We start from the raw sequence: 23,330 nt of genomic DNA on the forward strand, positions 1-23,330 counted from the left end.
TCTCACACTAAAAACCTAAATTATTTCAAAGATCTCAGATAACTGGAAGAATCAAAATTTAAAGGAATTTGAAATTTATATACCATTTAAAATTATTCTAAAAAACTCTACCTTAAACATCAATGCTTATCAGATTTTATATTTTATTGAATATGATATGATATAGCCAATAATTTGCTTTCTTTAAAATAACTAGTTCTATGGAATTATAAAACCATCAGTGTCTTCAAAATGACATCTTCTCCAGGGATTGAATGGAGTTTTTTCTTTCTGATTGTTCTTAAACTTCAGATCTTAAGTCCTTGACCCCAAAGTCTTTCATGTGCTTCTTTGGAAATTTGTAGTCTGTTTTTGTTGTTGCATTTGTTTATTTTGTTTTGTAAAAGACTTCCAAAGAATGTTCTGAAAGCATAAAAAATTAAGTTTCCTGATAATAAACTTCCCTATTAAAATAAATCTTTAAAATTTTTCTTTTTTTTTTTTCAAGAATTCAAATGCTTGAAGAAAATTTTAAAAGCATAATCGTGATTTATCACTTACATTGTCTGGAGAGCACTTTGTGATGGTATCATGTTAGACAAGCAGCTAGCTGGTACAATGAATAGAGTATCAAACTCAGAGTCAGAAAAATGAGTTCAAATTCAGTCTCAGATACTTAATAGCTGTGTGAATCTACATAAGTCACTTCATTTCTATGTTGTAGTTTTGTCATCTGAAAAATGGATATAATATCTTCTAGAGTTGTTGTGAAGATAAAATGAGATACTATTTAAAATGTTTTGCAAGATTTAAAGTGCTATATAAATGCTGAAAAAATATTGAGATAGATTGCTAGATGGATAGATAAATCACCTATTATATTCTAGGCACTATGCTAAACATATGCTATTATGCTGGAAGTATGAGGCATTAAATTACTGATGTTGTCTATCCTACATCTTTATATTGGTATAAATCATTAAAATTAGACTTGCCATTGAATTCAAAACTTTTTTTTTAATGTACTTGCTATGTGAGTAACACTGCAGTAGGCTCTCTGGGGAAATGGAAAGCTTATGTTAGGATATGATTTTTTCCCCTGTCTATAGCTTACAATCTGTCAGAGAGAGAAAACAAGGCAGACAAACAGATAGATGGACAGAGAGACACAGAGAGACAGAGAGAGAAAGAGAAAGAGCACCTGTGCCTGTGCCTGTGTCTGTGCCTGTGCCTGTGTCTGTGTCTATGTGTGTAGGAAGTATTAACAAATAGTTATAATAGAAAATACACAATCATAGGCACTGAAGTAAAAGCAAAACATAAGACACTTAAAAAGAAACTTGATTGGGGATTGATTTCAGAGAGGAATTGACCTCCTAAAACTGGGGAATGACTTAGACAAAGACAGGGAGTGAGGAAAATAGAAGTATATAGTAAGTAACTTGGTTAGAGCACAGAGTATACGAAATAAAAAGGGTTAATAGTGAAAAATGAAGGTGGCACTGGATTATGAAATATCCAAATAATGAATTTGGATACTTAATAAGAAGCCAACAAAGGTTTTTGTTTTCTTTTGTTTTATGCTTCTTGAACATACTGAGCTACTTTGTAGAGCTAGTCAAGGGAATAAAAAATTTCATTTTGAAAAACAAAAAATCTATAGTCTCAAAGGAAATGATGAAAATGGTAAGAATAAAACAGGCATTGTAGTACTATACTTCAAACTGAATTATTAAACTATAATCACCCAAACTATTTGTTATTAGATCAAATATTGCTTAGATCTATATGATCCTACTGTTCCAAAGAATTTTCAGATGATCAAATTATTTCCATGATGGTCCATCAACATCAATAGAAATAATAATTTGGAGACTATCTGGAGTTAAATGATTTGCCCCAAGTTATACAAGCCCCATTTTTCTGAAGTAGGACTTGACCCTAGATTTATTGACTCTGAGTTTTTTTCCCATTATGCCATGTTTTCTCTGGCTGGTAGTTGACAAAACAAACTTCTACTTATTAGTTCTTTTTCTTCCTTCATATTCCTTTATAGTTAATTTGGGTATTTATAATAATCAAAATGATTTATTTGTCCCAAGTCAACAAAGAGTTTCTTAAAGAAGAAGCATGCTTATTCAGATTTGTGTGTGCACAAATATGTGTAGTATCTGTGATTTCTTCACAGGGAATTCATGACTTTGTAGTTTATAGGATCATAGCTTCCGAGTTGGAAGGGACCTTAAGGTCATCAAGGAAATCAAGTCCAATTCCCTCATTTTAGTGATGAGCAACTCATCAGTGCTGGACCTCAATCAATAAAGGTTACTTGACTTGCCCAGGGTCATACCCAATAAGCATCAGAGATGAATTCTTTTAAACTCAAAGTCCAGCACTCAATCCATTATGTCATGTTGCCACTGCAACATTACTGCCCGTTAGACATCTCCACATAGGTATGCTATTAGCAATACACACTCAAATTTCCAAAATTTAGCACATTATGTTTCCTCAAAATCTACTTTCCCTCCTGATTTCTTAACATCTATCCATGGCGCTATCATCACTCATAAGTGCTATTGCCTTTGACTCTTCCTTTTCCCTAACTTCCTTTCACATCTGTTCTCTCCTCTTATCTGCCCTTCTAGCCCTCTCTTAGATCTTCATTATTAGGAATAACTTCATCACATAGATTCTACTTTAAGGGCTTTTAGTGCCTGAAAAACATTCTAATTTTCATGTTTGGGTTAACAATTGAGGAACATTAACTGAGTGTCTTCTGTCTCCAGTAAGAGAACAAAAGTAAACTCCTACTTCCATCACCTTAATATGTGTCCTCACCACTTCACACCTGGAGAATTGCAATCATTTCTTCGCTGATAATTCTATCTGTAGAAGTGAATTAAATTGAACTTCTTTGTCAAGTTATCTACTGCCACATTACTGGTTAGAATGAGGTGTAGACCTAAAACCATTCATGAAATAGTGTTGTGCTCTTTGAGCAAAGCAGAATTTAGTTAGCTTAGAAGAAACAAGAGATGTGAAAATTGGTCATATAGTGTCCTACCTGTGGTAGAGCTTTCTGAGCTCCTATTGTTATGATCAGCCAAAGCTGGATACACTATACATTGATCCTGTTATTATGATGTTATCTTGGTACTCTTTGAGCACAAAGAACAAACAACAGTTTATAGATTCAATGCAACAAAAATCAGTTGAGTGCTTTGTATGTGACAGACATGTAGGGGATGCAAAGAGAGCTCTCTTCAGTCTCCTCCCTACATCTGTGCCCACATCCATCCTATTATCACTTGTAGATTCATTTTTCCACATTGCACATTCAGAAATCTTCACTGTTTCCCCACATCTGCACAATTAATGTCCCAGCACTACGGAATAACAATATCCTTCACAATATAGTTCCTATTTTCAGCAATTAACCAATCAAGTAACCAATGTTTCTGAAATCAGATGCTCAGTCTATACCAGGCCCTGTGTTAGATGTCAGTGATACAAAAACCAAAATCAGTCTCTGTTCCTAAAGATCTTCCTTTCTATTTGTTGAAGGAGATAACACACATATAAATAGATATAGGCAAAATAATACTTTTTTAACTAGACCAATAATTCTATCAGTGAAGGGACTTCTCAGTGAGGAAACTCCCTCTTGCCAATGCAGATTGGTACCTCCTCTGTAATTTAATATAGTCTTAGAAAATTGCCTGGGGCATGGAGAGATTTAGTGACTTGTGCAAAGTTAAATAACCCGCAGATGTCGGAGGCAGGATTTGAATGCAGATCTTCCTGACTCTGAGGCTCACTCTATCTGCACTATGCCACATGTTCCATAAATATGGTCTTTCATAAGATTTCACATTTATGAGAAGAGAGCTATGGGAAGTAGGCAAAGGCTTCATATAGTAGATGGCATCTGAGCAGAGTTTTGAAGGAAACAGAAGATTCTATTATGTTCTTGGGATTTCTCAAATTATCTGCTATACTCAAAGCATTTAATTGATATTAATTAAATAGAATTTCTTAAAAATAAATGTAAAAATATTTTAAATGTAACTGGGGAAACTAAAAATATTTTAAAAAATAAATTGAATTTCTTTGTCAAATCATCTACACTTTTATTACTGGTTAGGATAATGAGGGGACCTGAAATCATGTAAATAAAGCAACATAGACTGGAATATAGACTTTGCCTAAAAAGAGAAAAATATTCAATGTGAGGGGAACAGGAGAGGGAGGGAAAATTTGGAACTCAAAATGGGGGAGGAGGGGAATTGTTTTATATGTAATTGGGAGAAAATAATATATTGAATTAAAAAAGAAAAAATATTGAACATTGACCATGAGAGCAATAAACAAAAGGAATTACTATAAAAATGTTCTTTTAAACCTTCAAACTTTCTTCTAGGATATTCTCTTACTGGTTTTAAATATAACCTAAATCCTTTCTTCATCTGTACATGGAAACATTATTTTCAGTTCTTTCTGTATGTGCTCACATTTAATGGGCTCTGAATTGGAAAGAAAATTAGTCAAGATCCAAGATCCTAAGAAATGCTTTCCAAATTAAATCTCACTTTTTATGTGTAGATTCTGAATATATCTTTCCATATTGTTAGAGTTCTAACATTAGGGGTTTTATTTCAGACTTGCAGATTCTTCTCTAATGATAGAAGATTATACCTCCAAGTTGAGTCCCCAAACAAAAAGGGCCAAAAGGAGCCTTGTCTCTGGAGAAGAGAAAGAAAACCAGCCAAAAGATTATGTGGTACCTATCTTCTCAGGACGGTATGTATGCTTTCTCTTTTTAGTATTATCATTATTGTGGTGAGATTTTGGATTCAATTTTGCTGAATGAGATTAGTTACATCATCCCCTCACGTTTGCTGAGGTACCCCTGAGGCTGAGGTGGGCCTTCTCTAGATGGTACCAACTTAAATCCCCCATGCTGTTGTGCACTTGACGGTCCATGATCAGCATCCTAACTCCACCTAATTAATCAACATTGATTAACCTTTACAAAAGGATACCTACCAAGAAGATATAGCTAGGACAGAGGCACAAACATTGAATGCACAGGTGGGAGTGGCTGCACACATACACATCTGAGGGGACACTCAATCCCATCAAGTGTTTATTCCATTAAGTTCACCCCAAATGAATCTGTCAGATACTATTAGGCTGGTCCCAAACATCTCTCCTTGGACTCATTACTCATGGACTAGACTGGCTACAAAACTCAGCATGGGGACCTCTGGTATCTAGTCATCTGAACTTTGAACCTTTCTCCAAAACTCCTTCACCTAAAAGCAGGAAAGAGCAGAGACTCTTATTCATGTATCACATGTTGATCTCTGGAGAGGAGAATCTGATGCCTTTCCTCATTTATACAAGAGGCTTCCAGAATATCCTTCTGAGGCAAACAGGAAAGCCCAAGGGAGTAGAAATGGTCAGAGTAAGAATATCACTTTAGTTTGTTGGTCACTTGAATGCATTCCAGTCCTGGTTCCACAACTGAGCAAAAGCCTGTTTCTTCACCTCATGGTTAGACCAGAAACAGTCCAGAATGTCTCCTCATGTTCCAAATGGGGGAGCAGGGCATTTCCATTATATGTCATTTTAAATTTATTTTGAAAGAGGCTTTCCATTGTCTTTCACATGGAGATTACATTAACCAAGCAAATTGCACATGTTCACTGATATCAAATGGTCTTTAAAATCCCTTCCAGTTCTACATTTATTATTCTGCAAACCTGAACGTATACTATTAATAGGTTTTTATTTTCTTTCATGATTTGCATAATCTCTTCTTGGCTTTTTTCTTTTTTTCTTTTTTTTAAAATTCATATTACTTTTTTTTTTTTGCTGTTGTGGGTTTTTTAAAATTAATTTTATAATTATGATATTTTTTGACAGTACATATGCATGAGTAATTTTTTTTTACAACATTATCCCTTGTGTTCATTTTTCCAAATTTTCCCCTCCCTCCCTCTACTCCCTTCCCCAGATGACAGGCAATCCCATATATATTAAATGTGTTACAGTATATCCTAGATACAATATATGTGTGTAAATCCAATTTTCTTGTTGTACAGTAAGAATTGGATTCCAAAGGTATAAATAACCTGGGTAGAAAGACAGTAATGTAAACAGTTTACATTCACTTCCCAGTGTTCCTTCTCTGGGTGTAGCTGTTTCTGTCCATCATTGATCAACTGGAAGTGAGTTGGATCTTCTTTATGTTGAAAATATCCACTTCACTCAGAATATGTCTTCATACAGTATTGTTGTTGAAGTGTATAATGATCTCCTGATTCTGCTCATTTCACTAAGCATCAGTTCATGCAAGTCTCTCCAAGCCTCTCAGTATTCAAATCCTGCTGGTCATTTCTTATAGAACAATAATATTCCATAACATTCATATACCATAATTTACCCAACCATTCTCCAATTGATGGACATCCATTCGTTTTCCAGTTTCTGGCCACTACAAAAAGGGCTGCCACAAACATTTTGGCACATACAGGTCCCTTTCCCTTCTTTAGTATTTCTTTGGGATATAAGCCCAGTAGTAGCACTGCTGGGTCAAAGGGTATGCACAATTTGATAACTTTTTGGGCATGGTTCCAAATTGCTCTCCAGAATGGCTTGATTCTTTTGCAACTCCACCAACAATGCATCAGTATCTTGGCTTTTTTCTTACAGTTTTTATGTTTACTAACTATTCTGGACATGGCAAAAATCAAGAAAATTATTTTAAAAAAATATGTTTGACTGGAAATTAGTATGGCAGAAATTAGATATGGATCCACACTTAACACCATATACCAAGATAAGATCAAAATGGGTCCATGATTTAGGCATAAAGAATGAGACCATAAATAGATTAGAGGAACAGAGAATAGTCTACCTCTCAGACCTGTGGAGGAGGAAGGAATTTATGACCAGAGGAGAACTAGAAATCATTATTGATCACAAAATAGAAGATTTTGATTACATCAAACTAAAAAGTTTCTGTACAAACAATACTAATGCAAACAAGATTAGAAGGGAAGTAACAAATTGGGAAAATATTTTTAAAAGTAAAGGTTCTGACAAAGGTCTCATTTCCAAAATATATAGAGAACTGACCCTGATTTATAGGAAACCAAACCATTCTCCAATTGATAAATGGTCAAGGGATATGAACAGACAATTCTCAGATGATGAAATTGAAACTATTTCCACTCATATGAAAGAGTGTTCCAAATCACTACTGATCAGAGAAATGCAAATTAAGACAACTCTGAGATACCACTACACACCTGTCAGATTGGCTAAGATGACAGGAACAAATAATGATGAATTTTGGAGGGGATGTGGGAAAACTGGGACACTGATACATTGTTGGTGGAGTTGTGAAAGAATCCAGCCATTCTGGAGAGCAATTTGGAACTATGCCCAAAAAGTTATCAAACTGTGCATACTCTTTGACCCAGCATTGCTGTTATTGGGATTATATCCCAAAGAAATACTAAAGAGCGGAAAGGGACCTGTATGTGCCAAAATGTTTGTGGCAGCTCTTTTTGTAGTGGCTAGAAACTGGAAGATGAATGGATGTCCATCAATTGGAGAATGGTTGGGTAAATTGTGGTATATGAAGGTTATGGAATATTATTGCTCTGTAAGAAATGACCAGCAGGAGGAATACAGAGAGGCTTGGAGAGACTTACATCAACTGATGCTGAGTGAAATGAGCAGAACCAGAAGATCATTATACACTTCAACAGCAATACTGTATGAGGATGTATTCTGATGGAAGTGGAAACTTCAACATAAAGAAGATCCAACTCACTTCCAGTTGATCAATGATGGACACAAATAACTACACCCAGAGAAGGAACACTGGGAAGTGAATGTAAATTGTTAGCACTACTGTCTATCTACCCAGGTTACTTATATCTTCGGAAGCTAATAATTAATGTGCAACAAGAAAATGGTATTTACACACATATATTGTATCTAGGTTATATTGTAACACATGTAAAATGTATGGGATTACCTGTCATCGGGGGGAGGGAGTGGAGGGAGGGAGGGGATAATTTGGAAAAATGAATAAAAAAAATTTTTAAAAATATATGTTTGAAGCTACTCATGTAGGAATTTTAAGAGCTTTTACTGAAACTAGTCATCTCAGAAAACAGAGTGATGCTAGCTATATGGAAGAATTAAAAACAAAAAATATTTCCCTTCTGGAATTTTGTAGAATTTGGAGGTACAGCATGCTTGAGATGATACTAATTTGACTACTAGAGATAGAATAGGAAAAAGAATATTTAATTAAAATAGCAAATAAAATGAGAATTGGAAGGATCAGATCTTACAGCACTATTTAGTCATCCCAAGCACTGCTTTGTTGGCTGATGTTTTGGCTGTTTAACTATCATTAATTAAGAAGAAAAACATGATCTAATAGTTTCATAGACTTTTATCACAGAAAAATTTACTATGTTATTAAGCCTTAGCATCAAAGGTTTGGGTTTTGATGGAAAATAAATTATTTCCTTTTATTTCATGAAGGCAAACAACAAACAAAAGAAACAGATCAACTTCCAGTTCAGTGTAGTAGTCATTACTTTTGTGGTAATTTTTATTTGAACTCCAATAATGTCCTAAGGAAGCTTGAAAGGAACTTGACCAAGGAGCCCAGATCAAGGGATAAAGGAATCCTGATGTCCTTTCCTATTTGTTTTTCTTTGCTGAGCCAATGATTCATGATCTTAAGGTGGCTGACCAAATGTCACCCTCTCAGGCCAAATGACATCAAGAAATGTCATGGAAAAGCAGAGCCTGGATGAAAGTCAGTAGGAACTGTTTCCGTCCCTGATTTATACTTCTGTTCTGTGTTGTTCTTTCCTGTTCTGACTGGGGGCCTGCTTTTTGAAGTGTTCCACAGTCTAATGGAACTGTGCCTGGGGTGAAACTTGGGAAATAAATAAAATCCTTTCCTTTACTTCCTTCTGTGTAAGATGCTATTTTTAGCTTATTACTTCAACTCTCTGCTTTTTTTAAAGTGAACTTTTTGGGTAAACAGTCACATTTCTTTCTCTAAATATATTACTGCCTACTGTTTGCCTCTTCACTAAGATAATTTAATAGAATTTCATATTTAATAGAACTTCACACAAGCTAAATACATGTGGATTTAATATAGTATGTATGTTGTTATACCTCCTCCTCCAAAAAAAAAAGTTGGCTTTTTCCTCTCTTGCATTTTCTCTCTTTCTGTAAATCATTAACAGTAGTCTTTAAACATATCCTACATTTGTATTGCATTTAATGACTCATAATAAAGCTCCCAAATGTCTTACATTAAGTCTCCTTTCCTTACTCTTTCAGTTCTATGACATTATATCTCTTAAATGGTACACCTCATCTCAATAAAGAAAAAAGGAAAAGGAAAAGGAGACTCTAGGATTTACATTTTTGGGAAGGGGGCAAAGCATTTGGGGTTAAGTGGCTTGCCTAGGATACACAGCTAGTAAGTGTTAATTATCTGAGACTATATTTGGACTTAAGTTCTCCTGACCCCAAGGTTGATAGTTTATCCACTGTACTATCTAGCTGCTCCTAAGATTGACTTTCTAAGGAATGTGTGTGTGACTGAGCAGAATCCTAAAAGAGATCCTGTAAGATTTTGGTTTTGTTTTGTTTGGTTTTATTTTTCTCATGCTCAGCCATTGATTGAGATATGTTACATCCTTTAATTTCTATTCAATGATTCAATAAAGCACACCACAAGGTACATCAAAATCTGAATAATTTTAAAAACCCTCCAAAATCTTCTCTAAAAGTCCTTGTGTAATTTTATTGCCCTTAAAAAATTCTTTTGGAAGGCAACTCAAAATACCACTGCTTTTTGTTCCACTAAATGGAGCTGATTCTCTTCTTTTTTCCTTTCAAACTTTCCTTCATGGGAATATTTGGCTATATGGAAAGTGGTTAGAGCTCTAGGCCTGGATTTTGGAAAACTTGACTTCAAGCAGGACCTCAGGCATTAGCTATGTGATCCTAGGCAAATCACTCTGGTTGCCTTACTTTCCTCATCTGTAAAAACCTGGAAAGACTTATGTGAGCTGTTGGAAAGTGAAATGTATTGTGTACAAAGTAACAAGAATATTGTAAGATGATCAGCTGTGAATAACTTAGCTCCTCTCAGCAGTATAAATGATCCAAGGCAGCTCTGAAGGACTTAAAATGAAAAATGCCATCCATTCTCAGAGAAAGAACTGATAGTGTCTGAAAACAGATTGAAGCATACCTTTTTACTTTATTTTTCTTGAGATTTTTTTTTTTGGTCTATGTTTTCTTTCACAACATGATTAATGTGGAAATATTTTGCAGGACTACACATGTATAAACTATATTGAATTACTTGCTTTCTCAATGAGAGGAATTTGAAAGAAAGGAAGAGAGAGAATTGGGAACTCAAAGTTTTCAAAACAAATGTTAAAATTGTTTTTACACATATAACTGGGGGAAAATAAAATGATAAATAATTTAAAAAAACCAAATAATTTGCATTTTATTTCATTTTCATAACACCCCTGCTATGTGTTATTATCTCCATTTTACAGATGTAATAGAATGTAGTGTAGAATACAGCACAATAGTATTCTATCCTAATCACACACTACAGTTTGTTCATCCATTCCCCAAGTTCCCTCAATTCCCAATTCATTAACATAAGAAAAGAACAAAAGAATATCTTTTGTATAAATATATAGGTCCTTTTCCTTTTTTTTTTTTTTTTATCTCTTTGGGGAATCTGAGATACTAAAGTACTTTACACAATGCCTGACACATGGTAAACACTATAAAAATATTAGCTACTATTATTAATTATTAACACATATAACATAAGTATCTATTAATATAATCCCTAATGCATACAATAACAAAAATAATAATAACTAGTGTGTTAAGGTTTGTAAAACACTGCAAATATTAATTCATTTTATTTTCACAAGAATCCTGTTTTTACAGTAGAGGAAACTGAGACAGAATTCTATGGAGTAAGTCAGGCAAATTTCCACAATGTTTTCAGTAAGTTGGGTTTCTAGTGACAATATCTTCTTTATCCTTTCTTTTCTGGATCTTTCTCTCTAATTTTCTGCAGAAATTAGGATCATAGAATGCTAGATTAGTAAAGGATTATAGAGTAGTAAAGGATTATATTAAGTCCAGTCCCTCATTTTGCAGATGAAGTAATTGAGGTGGAGAGAAATAATGAATGTTGGTTTACTGATATGCCTGAGGAGATTCAGTGAATCAGTTGTAGAGGTGGGTGAAAGCTAATAGGAAATTCATGAAAGTATATCTTTTGAATTTTATAAGAAATAAGGTCCATAAAGCCACTATTTGGGTTTGTTAAATTCTAAAACAGAGAAGAAAAGCTGGATCCTTTTCTTCAATATTCAGTCATACATACATGCAAAACCTGCCTTATAGAATAAGTTGTTAAGAATACATAAATACAATATCTGTATGTGCTCTGTTCATGGTGCTAATCATCCCTCAGAAGAGGACAAGAAAGTAGTTGGATTTGTGTTACATCTACAATAACAGGGCCAAAGAATCTCTAAATTCTAAAACCCTGACTTTTTAGTATAACTAAAATTGGCTGTAGCCTGGCTAGAAAAAATACCCAATAAAGTTTTAGAAAAGAGACAGAGAAAGATTCTAAAAGTAAAATGTTTTATTTTAAAAATAAGTTTGAGGCAATCATGACTAATATGAATAATGGTTCCTATGAAATGGTTGTATTATTTAAATTTGCAATGCTTATTTCCATTAGCCTGGAACCAATAGCACACTTACTTTACATGCAACAAATTATAACTTCAAACAGTGTGAATTCAAATAATGTGTAACTACTTAATGACTTCCATTATTCATGGTAATAAAGATCTAGCTTTACAAAATGCAGTTAGGGGATCACTGCTTCATATGGAACTTTGTTTTCTCCTCTTTCTACAACCATCAACCAACAAACAAAAACATTCTGACGGATGCTATTGGAAATGACTTTGCTATTAGTAAATTAAATAATTTTGGTGACAGATCTTTTATGTGGTTGTGTGTGGGGGTGCATGCAGGTATGTATATAAAGTTTTGCTGATGCTTTGGGAATTTTATATCATGATCATTCCTGATCGGAGGTCTGGTATTTTCCATTCCCCTAATGGAAAACAGTTTAGCAAAAGTAACTAAACAGTGGCTCTTTCTGACAATTTAGGCAATGTTTTGCTCCCACTTGCTTGTCTACTGTAATAAAGGCAGCAGTATCAATTTGACACTTTTGGTGCCCCCTAGTGAAAGTGTTTGAGAAACAGCTTTTAAGGACATAAAGGCACAAGGACTACTTGTGGAGGAATATAAAATTTTTTTTTCATGTATTGATAATTTAGAAACATTAGTCAATTTTTCCTCCAGCAAATTATACTATCTTTCCCTCCAGGAGACAGTTCTGCATCCTCTACAATAGACTGAATGCCTTTTACTGTCTCTTCTCCGTGACTGGCTCTATGACCAAGACTGGCTATTACAAAGCTAATCAATTTCCTAAAAGGAAATGAATAAATACGGCAGAATTGTTAAGTTGAAAATATGCACATTTTATTGTCTTAGAAAGTTAGGTGGAGCTACATGATTGATTTAGTTAGCATAAGTCTGTAACTCATTTTTCCATGTAATTGCTCTGAATATTGTAGCAACTTGTTTTTAAGAATCCATATCTACCAAATTATGAATCAGGAGTTATGAATCTTCAAATTGAATGCAGATTTGCTAATAATAATAATAGTGAGCATTTAAGTTTTGCAAAGTACTTTATAAATACTATATCATTTAATCTTCACAACAACTCTGAGAGGGAAGGATTATTATTCTTCTCATTTTTCAGATGAAGAAACTGAAGCAAATGAAAGTTAAATACTTGTCCAGGGTCACACAGCTAGTAAGAATCTGAGTTCAGATTTGAATGCAAAAAGTCTTTCTGACTTCAGGTACAGCATTCTATCCGCTTCATTATTTAGCTATCTAACAGTAATATTCTAGAACATAGGGACAAAATAACATTATATTTAAATAAAACAAGGAAGCATACTTTTTAGCCAAAGTCAATAGTATATGATTAGGTGCCACAGTGGATAGAACATCTGACTGAAAGTCAGGAAGCCCTGAGTTCAAATCCAGCCTCAGATACTTATTACTAGTTATAACCGTGGGCAAATCACTTAACCCTGTTGGCCTCAGTTTCCTTATCTGTAAAATGAGCTGGAGAATGAAATGGCAACCACCCCAGTATCTTTGCCAAGAAGACTCCCAGATGGGGTCACAAAAAATCGAACAGTACTGAACAACAATAATATCAATATCCCTTTGAAAGGTGAAAAAATCTTTGCATAATGTGAATAACAATCTATGCATTTTGCATAGTATGCATATGGAATTTGGTATGTAAAGCAAAACTGGAGATTTGGATACTCATTCATTGGACTTGTGTTTTTGTTTTTGTTTTTGTTTTTTATTTGAATTTTAGCCAGGTAAATGTCAACGGAATTACTGATACAGAAGAGGAAAGAATTAAAGAATCTGCTGCCTATGTTGCCAGGAGAAATCTTTTGGCCACTGGAGAAGGCATCACCACCACTAAGCAGTCTATGGTGTCTTCGCAGCAAGAGGAACTTTTTGAGAAGAAATCAAGGAAAGTGGCCATACGGGAGAAGGCAGAACGCTTGGCACTGAGAAAAACAGTAAGAACAGACAAATAGGTCACGTTGCCAAAGGGAAACATGCATGCAATCTATTTTAGATACAAGATTTCCTTCAAGTGTTAAAAACACATGAAACTCTGCAGGGGTTAAGGGAAGCAGGAGTAAAGACAAAATAGAAAGTCAAAGGAAACAAATTAAACATTTCTCAACCTCATGTTAAACTCTGAAACATTTTTAAGAGCATTAAGAAATCCATTTAAGGGAGGGAGAATCCCTTGCCTTAGATTAGGGTTAAGAAAACCTTAATGAGCTTTAAAGCCTCATAAAAGTCATTTGCCAAAACTACAATAGATCTTTTAAAAATAAACTTGAGACTCAGACTGAAAATCAAGCTCCAACAAATTTAAAATTGTATTTTATTCATCATTCTTTTTTTTAGGGAGATAGAATATTTTGATTTTGGAATCGTTTTGTTAACATATGTTTTTCAGTTAGAAGAGACTGAGGAATTTCATAGAAAGTTGAATGAAGATAGCCTCCTCCATGCTCCTGAGTTTGTCATCAAGCCTCGTTCCCACACTGTCTGGGAGAAACAGAATGTCAGATTACACTGCTCTGTGTCAGGCTGGCCAGAACCACGGCTCACATGGTAGGTTGTACCTTTATAAGAATTATTGATAGAAACAATATACATGACTTCTAATTTAGCTGTTACCACCAATGGACTTGATTTGGATTACCAATGTGTAAAAAAATCAATGAAGCATTGTCAGGAAGGTTTATGATGCTGGACCATGTACCTTATACAAGACAAAGAATGCTTTTACATTGATGACATTGTTTCCACTCTTACATACACACAATATTGAAAATTATTGAAAATCTCTTAAATAAAATTAAAATATATGGCCACAACCAGAATAGAAGAGAACCTGACAACTCTAGTAAAAATCCCTTTCCCCTTTCATGCCAAGATTTGCAAATACAAAATCATTTTGACTAGAAATGATAATCTACTGTTTTTTCTTTAAAAAATGTAAATCTTATAACAGATAGCTACCCATGTCTACTCCTGTGAGCCATTTCTCACCCAATTGCACCAGAAAACAATTAGGTTTGAAAATATAACTCATTAAAGGGGTCAGCCAAATCATCTTTTTTTTTTTTTTTTTGCCCTCAATAGAAGAAAAATGTCTTTTTAAATCCCCTCTAGTGTTCTTCTATAGTTGTGTAATGTCTTTCTGAGCCTTAGATTGCCAACTGACTTACAACAGGCAGTGGGGCTCTGTCCACAGATAGCAGGCTGTGGGAAGAATTAAGCCAATTTATAAATAAGCTTTTTTCTTTTAATCCTTTGACATTGGTGACATGTGTGTTTTGTGTGGTGTTTCCTTTATCCTCACACGTGATGTGGAGAGCAATGCATGCTGAAAGAATAAAAGATACATGAAAGTGAATATTCACCCGTGGAATTTCTTCCTTTCTTTCCTATGATAGCCAAGACCTTTTGACCACTAAGAATGAAGAAAGATGAAATCATTCATTTTTTTTCCTTTAGTTTTCCAAGATTGCCTCTCAAGAAACAATTTATAATTATATATATGAACATAACACATACATGCAAATCCATTTGTGAAAGCATCTATAATTGGTTATATGCTGTTTTCTTACTTTTATATAAATCATTATTAGTCTTATCAGCTTGAAACCCAGAGAATAAAACCAAAGTCAGTTAACAATTATCAAGACAAATAACATTAAGATCAATCAGAAATTAGATGTTTAGTGATATCACCTAGTGAAGGCAAAAGTTATTTTCAATCATCAGGCTTACTTCATAAAAATTCCAAATATGATCAGGAACAAGTTCTCCCCTTGCCTCATCCTTTTCTATTGTGGTAACCAGGTGCCCAATCAAAAAAAAATTCCATTTTCCATTGAAACTGACAAGTTTTCCATTTTTCTGGTATAGATTACAGTAATTTTCTGGTTGTTGGATATTAAGTTTTTCTAGAAGAAGGGACTAAGGGAGAAGAGAAAGACGTTTGGATGAAGAAGGTAGAAAACTAAGTCCCCACATTAATGACTATTCAGTTATAAAGATTTTTAGTCTTTCTCATTAAAAGTCATGAGGACATGACTTCTGGTACATTTTTGTCTCAAAAGTGTACTATTGCTAATAATTTTTCTATCATACATAAACAGCACCACAAAAGATTAAAATATATACATGAATGGGGTATTTTTGGATCATTTTTAGAGTGATAGACTTACTGCATGTTGTCCTATGCATTTTCACAGTCTTATTGGAACTAGTAATCATTTGTTATGTCCCAAATAATCTTCATGATTAAAGTATATATTTTATCAAAGTTGATATGTTGCTAATGGCTATTTCTCAAATGGACTATAAATCTTTTTGCAAGATATCAACTATGTTTAGATTTGAGTAAGGACAAATGTGATTATTATTTTTGGGAAAACAATAAGCAACAATGGGGACTGACCTTCCTAAACTACATTTAAATTCCATGTAATTTGCCTGTTCAAAATCAAAATAAGTTCAAATAGAGATAGAGATCTAGAAATAGTCAAGGGCAGGCACACGGGCCCATGATAGAATTAAGTCATTTTAGGAAAAAGAATATTGGCAACCTTTTTTTAGCCATATGAATCAAGTCTAATAGAGGTGTGGACATCTTACACCTTCACATTGGGAGTTGGCATGTTTATTTCACCCACATTTGAACACAAATGTGGCTCATGACCTTCAAAGAATTCAATTAAACATTTACTAAATATCTATTAGATTCGAGATTTTGTGTACTATATAGTGTCTGAAGAAATAAAAGTGAAAAGCCTTAATGTCTTTGACCTTAGTATTTTTTCTGCAACAAGGAGGAGTCGAGGGGAAAGAGGTACAAAATATACACAACAAATAGATATAATGATAATAGCTTGCTTTATATTGTGCTTTAAGGTTTGAAAAACACTTTATATATGTTATTTCATTTGATTGTCACAACCTCAACTGGGAGATAGTATTATTATCCCCATTTTACAGATAAGAAATCTGAGGCTGAGGGTTTAAGTGTCTTGTTTATATCTACACAGTGTGTAAATATCCAAGGCAAAATTTGAATTCAGGTGTTTCTTACTCCACATTCAGAACTCTATGCACTAAGCCTAGCTGTACAGGGTAACAGTAATATTAATTTCCACATATGTCTTATAGGATTACACATTTTCTTGCAACAACCCCAATGAAATAGGGAGATCAAAAATTATTATTCCAACTTTAGAGATGAGGAAATAGTCTCAGAGACATGAAGAATACAGTTAAAGGTCACCCAGCTAATTAGTGTCAAAACCAGTATCTGAACCTAGTTCTCTTGCCTCCAAGTCTTGCTCTTTGGATGATGGGAGAAAACGGGAGATAAAGAGTAAATTAAAAAAAAAATAAAAAGGGAGAGCCACCTTTAGGTTAGGTACCAGAGAAAGTCTCTTAGAAAAGGAAGCTTCCATTTTGGTCCTTGAACAACAGTAAGATTTCAACAGGCTGATATGAAGGAATATCTTCCAAGCCTTTGTGAATATGATTAAATACAAGATTAAATATAGGGAAGAATTTTTTAGAAAGCAGAATATATGAAATGAAGTTGAGGAAGTAAGTCAGAGCTAAATTTTATTGGGCCTTAAATGTTAAAAAGTTATTTTATCCTGTAGATAACAGGGAGCCATTGAAGGTTCTTGAGCAGGAGACTAACATGGTGGACAGGTTTTATTTTGGCAGCCATATAGCAAAAATCTATCTCTAGAAATTTCTCAATCATGACTCGTTAGCTTATCCCTAAAGCCTTCTCCATGTTGAGATTAGCACCTTTTGTGAAATTTTCCCTTGAATTGGGATAATCGCTAAGTTTTTAGCTTTCATAGGTATTATCTACTGATGTGAAAACCTCATGGAAAAGCAAGATTAGGAGCCAATTTTCAACAAAACAAGTAATTTAATAGTATTATAGATAATATCAATAAATCTGAAAGAAATATTTTCTTCTGATAAGTCAAAAAAGTGAATAATCCCCTAAGAATTGACTATAGTATTCTAACCATGATAAAGTATAGTTTCAAATTCCCTGGATTCCTTAGAATTGGATTCTTAGATTCCTTAGACTATGGACTTTTTAGAAACAACAAAAATTATTGAAATAATTTTAATACAGGTATATAAAATGCAGTTTTCTAGTAAAATATCATTCCCCTACAATAGCTAAGGAAACTTGGATTTTATGATGGACATCCAGAAAAGGAACACTGGGAAATGAGTGTAAACTGTTATTTTTACCTTCTGAATCCAATTCTTCCTGTGCAACAAGAAATTTGGTTCTACACACATATATTGTATCTTGAATATATTGTAATATATTTAACATGTATAAGACTGCCTGCCATCTGGGGGAGGGGGGTTGGGGGAGGAAGGGAACAGAAGTAAGTGCAAGGGATAATGTTATAAAAAATTACCCATGCATATGTACTGTCAAAAAAAAAGTTATAATTATAAAATAAAATAAAAATTAAATTAAAAAATAATTAAGTTTGGTTTTTTCTAGGCAGGCATTATGCTTTTACTTTCCTCAAAGAAAGGACAGTAATGGCAGAAACCAATTTTTATAATAATAATAATAATAATTATAATATATTATTAAAAACATATGCATGGGTAATTTTTCAACATTGACCCTTACAAAAACTTCTGTTCCAACTTTTCCCTTCCTTCCCTCCACCTCCTCCTCTACATGGCAGGTAGTCCCATGTTAAATATGTTAAAGTATATATTAAATACAATATATGTGTACATATTTATACAGTTATCTTTGTTGCACAAGAAAAATCAGATTTAGAAAGGTCAAAAATAACTTGGGAAGAAAAACAAAAATGCAACAAACAACAATAGAAAGAGTGCAAATGCTATGTTGTGGTCCACATTCATTTCCCAGTGTTCTTTCACTGGGTGTAGCTGGTTCTGTTCATTATTGATCAATTGGAACTATTTGTATCCTCTCATTGTTGAAGAGGGCCCCGTCCATCAAAATTGATCCTCATATAGGATCAATAGTATTGATCATATAGTATTGTTTTTGGCGTATACAACGATCTCCTGGTATCAGTTCATGTAAGTCTCTCCAGGCCTATCTGAAATCATCCTGCTGGTCATTTCTTACAGAACAATAATGTTCATATACCACAATTTATTCAGCCATTCTCCAGTTCCATGGGCAGCCACTACAAAAAGGGCACATTTTGGCACATACAGGTTCCCTTTCCCTTCTTTAGTATTTCTTTAGGATATAAACCTGATAGTAATTCTGCTGGATCAAAGAGTATGCTTGATAACTTTTTTAGCATAGTTCCAGACGCTCTCCAGAATGGTTGGATCTGATCACAGTTCCACCAACAATGTATCAGTGTCCCAATTTTCCCACATCCAACATTCATTATTATCTTTTCCTGTCATCTTAGCCAATCTAATAGGTGTGTAGTGGTATTTCAGAGTTGTCTTAATTTGCATTTCTCTGATCAATAATAATTTGAAGCATCTTTTCATGTGACTAGAAATAGTTTCAATTTCTTCATCTGAAAATTCTCTGTTCATATCCTTTGACCATTTATCACTAATTATAGAATTTAAGCATAACAGGTATGTAGGTGGCCCAATGAATAAAGCCCTGGGCCTAGAAATGAGAAGTCCTGACTTCAAGTTAGGGTCAGAATTTGACCTCAGATACTTCTTATTTGTGTGACTCTGAGCAGTCACTTTGCCTCAATCTACCTGATTTACCTCAGCTATAAAATAGGAATCATAACAGCACCCACAACCTAAGATTGTTATGAGAACCAAATGAAATAATATTTTTATTAGTTTTATAATTATACATTTTTGACAGTATATATGCATGAGTAATTTTTTAAAATAACATTATCCCTTATATTCATTTTTCCAGATTTTCCCCTCCCTCCCTCTACTCCCTCCCCTAGATGACAGGCAATCTCATACATTTTACATGTGTTACAATATAACCTAGATATAATATATGTGTGTAAATCCAATTTTCTTGTTGCACGTTAAGTATTGGATTCCGAAGGTATAAGTAACCTGTGTAGAAAGACAGTAGTGCTAATAGTTTGCATTCAATTCCCAGTGTTCCTTCTCTGGGTGTAGCTGTTTCTGTCCATCATTGATCAACTGGAAGTGAGTTGGATCTTCTTTATGTTGAAGATTTCCACTTCCATCAGAATACATCCTCATACAGTATTGTTGTTGAAGTGTACAGTGATCTTCTGGTTCTGCTCATTTCACTCAGCATCAGTTCATGCAAGTCTCTCCAGGCCTTTCTGAATTCATCCTGCTGGTCAATGAAATAATATTTGTAAAACACTTAGCACAGTGGCTGGCACATACTAGGTGTGTATTAAAATGCACGTTTCTTTTCTGTAACAAATGGCAAACCAAGCTGACAACATATGTTGTATTTTGCACAAATAGTGTCTAACTTGTCCCTTCAGAGAAGAAATAGGTCACATATTCTGTTCTCAGAAACCAAAATTGTTTATTGCAATTAAACTTTACAAGGTATTTTCCTGGATCTTAGGGATAATTCTATTTAGAGACATAAGAGACCTTAGAGACCATATATTCTAAATTTCTTGTTTCATCAATAAAGAAACAGACCCATAAAGCTCAAATCTTTGTGACAAAAGAAACATAATTTAAAACTGGGCCCTCTAATTTAAAATATATTACTTTTCTTAAGAAAGCCTATCCACATTTGAATTAACATATCAGTAATAAATATCATAGGAAGAATATCTAAACACATTATTATCCTTAGAGGGAAAAAAAAAACCCTTTCCTTTTTGGGGATAGGTTGCTATTCCCTTGATTTTCAACACGTGCTTCTGGTCTCTTTGGCTGACAAGGAAAAGATAAAGGGGTGAAGGAAATAGAGGACCATCCCCGTACTCTGGAGGTGGGAATATTACGATGGAAAGAGCACTGGCCTATCTTCAGAGAAGCTGGGTTCAAATCCTGCTGCTGATGCTTACTGCTGGTGTTTCTTGGGACAAGTTAATTAATCTGTACTTGGATTTCTGCTTTCTCATCTATAAAATTAGGAGGTTGGACTAGATGGCTTGCTAACTTTTTTAGCGTAGTTCCAGATGCTCTCCAGAATGGTTGCATCCCATCACAGTTCTACCAACAATGTATCAGTGTCTTCTGTATCAGTGTCAATGTGTCAGTGGCTTCTGAAATCCCTTACAGACCAAGAACTATGAACCTACATGAGATGGATGTACTTAGTTGTGCAGTGAATCATAGAATTCTGATCTGAGCTAGAAGAGACCTTAGCAATTTCTCATCTGGTCCAAGATGAGAATTTCAGAGGTCAAGTGATTTGTCCAATATTATGGCATTCAGTTCTCAGAAAAGATAACTGATAATAATAATTTATTTTTTTTCAGCACTTTAGGTCTTAAAAGCTTTCCTTTCAGCATCCCCAAGAGCTAAGAACACTTCCAATATCTTCATTGTACAAATGAAGAAATTAAGATTTAGAGGGGGTGACTTTCCTAAGATGAACAGCTAGTACATATATCTATATATAAAAATATCTAATACTAACAATGAGATATAGATAGACAGATATGTCATTAGAGGGATAGATATAACTATAAATATATAGACATGCTGAACTTGAGTTTCCAATCCAGTGGGCTCTCTGCAATACCATGCTTCTGCTTACTGCTCCTATATAAAATTTTGTGGCAACTATTCTGGTCCTAATCACCCAGTCCCACCAAATTCTCTGCATGTGGGGCTTGCATTGTTGACCTTCCTAAATAAGGTATTTCACAGCTTCCACTAGGCATCATCAGAATTCTAGTGTCCCCATGGTCTTAGCAGATGGCATGACTATAGAGCAGCTGTTTTTTTTTGCCAATCATCCATTACCCATCGTATCTATTTCAATCAAGCCCAGGGCTTACCCTGGAATTGTTAAGTGAAACTAATAACCATTATTCCTCAGGACCAGATGGAAGGTATGATTGATTGGAATGCAAAAAAAAAAAAATTATTCCCTTCAGAATAATCAAATATGTCTTTGTTAGATAACTATATGTTCTAGGTCCCTCACAAATTATTAAATCCAGGCTGGCCTTTTCCTGACTGCAAAAATCTGAGAGTGTATGCAAATGTAACATGGATGTCAGCAAAAATGAAGAGAACCATTATTTTAATGCAAGGATACTCTCTTCCCTCTGAGACTCAGTTTCTTGACTCTGTAAAAGGGGGTAGGAAAGGAAGAGATGATCCCATTTGATTCTAATGTTCTTGTTGTTCATCAGTCATTTCAATTGTATCTGACTCTTTGTGACGCTATTTGGGGTTTTCTTGGCAAAGAGTGGTTTGCCATTCCTTCTTCAACTCATTTACAGATGAGGAAACTGAGGTAAACAGGGCAAAGTGAATTGCTCAGAGTCATATAGCTAGTAAATGTTTGAGGCTGGATTTGATGCAGGCCTTTTATCCACTGTACCATCTAGCTGTTGTAATTCTAAAAGTTTTTGTAAATAAAAAATGCTATTAAAGATATCTAAAAAGCATACTATTGCCAAATCTAATCATGTTCCTGAGCTTGTAAGTCTGAATAATTTTTATAAATGGAAAAATCTTGATTGTACTCTATAAGTAATGGCACATTTCCTACTAAGATGATAATTAGTAGTACTGGATGGGCTTAATTAAAGTGTTTAAAACATGTGCTTGGGGATTCTTAAGTCTTTTTCTTTCTCCTTCCAAATATGGGGATGGTTCCAGTTAGCTCCAAGACATAGGAAAACAGAAAGGGAAAGGAAGTTGATGTCAAACTCTGAAATGATACAATCTATGATTATGTGACTATTACAGGAACATCAATCTTTGAAAGAGAGAGTATCTCTTTAGGAAAAAATTCTGTCCTACTGAAGTTGGAAATTGTTACCCTTATATTTCTCTCCTATATTACAGTCATTAGCTGTATTGTCCAATTTACTTATAATTCTGTCACACCAGAGAAATAATTATTTTAAAAATAGGATTACAGGAAATTACTTAACATTTTATAATAACTTCCTTCAAGTAGATATTTTGACATTCTTCTTAGATCACTGCTATTCATTTAGTACCAAAATATATTTTAATGTGACATGTGTCCCCTAGAGAATTCGGATTTGTCAGTAACAGCTACCCACTCAAACATGAGAACAGAATTAGTACATGAGTTTAATGACAAGAAGTAGTCAAATTGGGGACTGGGGGAATTCCAACATCTGTTAATTTGAGTTGAAAGATGGTTTGTCTGGTATTCTCTGATGATAGGGTTGGGGAAAGACTGTAGAATCTTATTCTCTTCATCTTGTTTCTTTGTGCCTGAAAGTTTTTATTTAGTTATTAGGGTTAGCCTACTTTGCTGCTTTTTGGACAAATTGCTTCCGTCCCTCAGTTTCCTCATAGAATTGGACTAGAGAGCTTCTTCTAGT

General features: G+C 34.2%; 1 protein-coding gene across 5 annotated transcripts in view; it reads left to right on the forward strand.

The window, feature by feature from the left end:
* MYOM1 (myomesin 1) overlaps window positions 1-23,330 on the forward strand; it is a 162,981-nt gene that overhangs the window by 16,723 nt on the left and 122,928 nt on the right. For all 5 annotated transcript variants that reach the window (XR_012483560.1, XR_012483561.1, XM_074275916.1 and 2 more), the window contains exons 3-5: window positions 4,642-4,782; window positions 13,577-13,790; window positions 14,243-14,400. Coding sequence is in view for 3 of the 5 variants with exons in the window: in XM_074275916.1 (XP_074132017.1) it covers window positions 4,642-4,782; window positions 13,577-13,790; window positions 14,243-14,400 (513 nt within the window). In the remaining 2 variants the exon portion in view is untranslated. The remainder of the gene's footprint in view (window positions 1-4,641; window positions 4,783-13,576; window positions 13,791-14,242; window positions 14,401-23,330) is intronic.

Source organism: Sminthopsis crassicaudata, chromosome 1 (assembly GCF_048593235.1).
Source record: "Sminthopsis crassicaudata isolate SCR6 chromosome 1, ASM4859323v1, whole genome shotgun sequence".
Classification (NCBI taxonomy): Eukaryota; Metazoa; Chordata; class Mammalia; order Dasyuromorphia; family Dasyuridae; genus Sminthopsis; species Sminthopsis crassicaudata.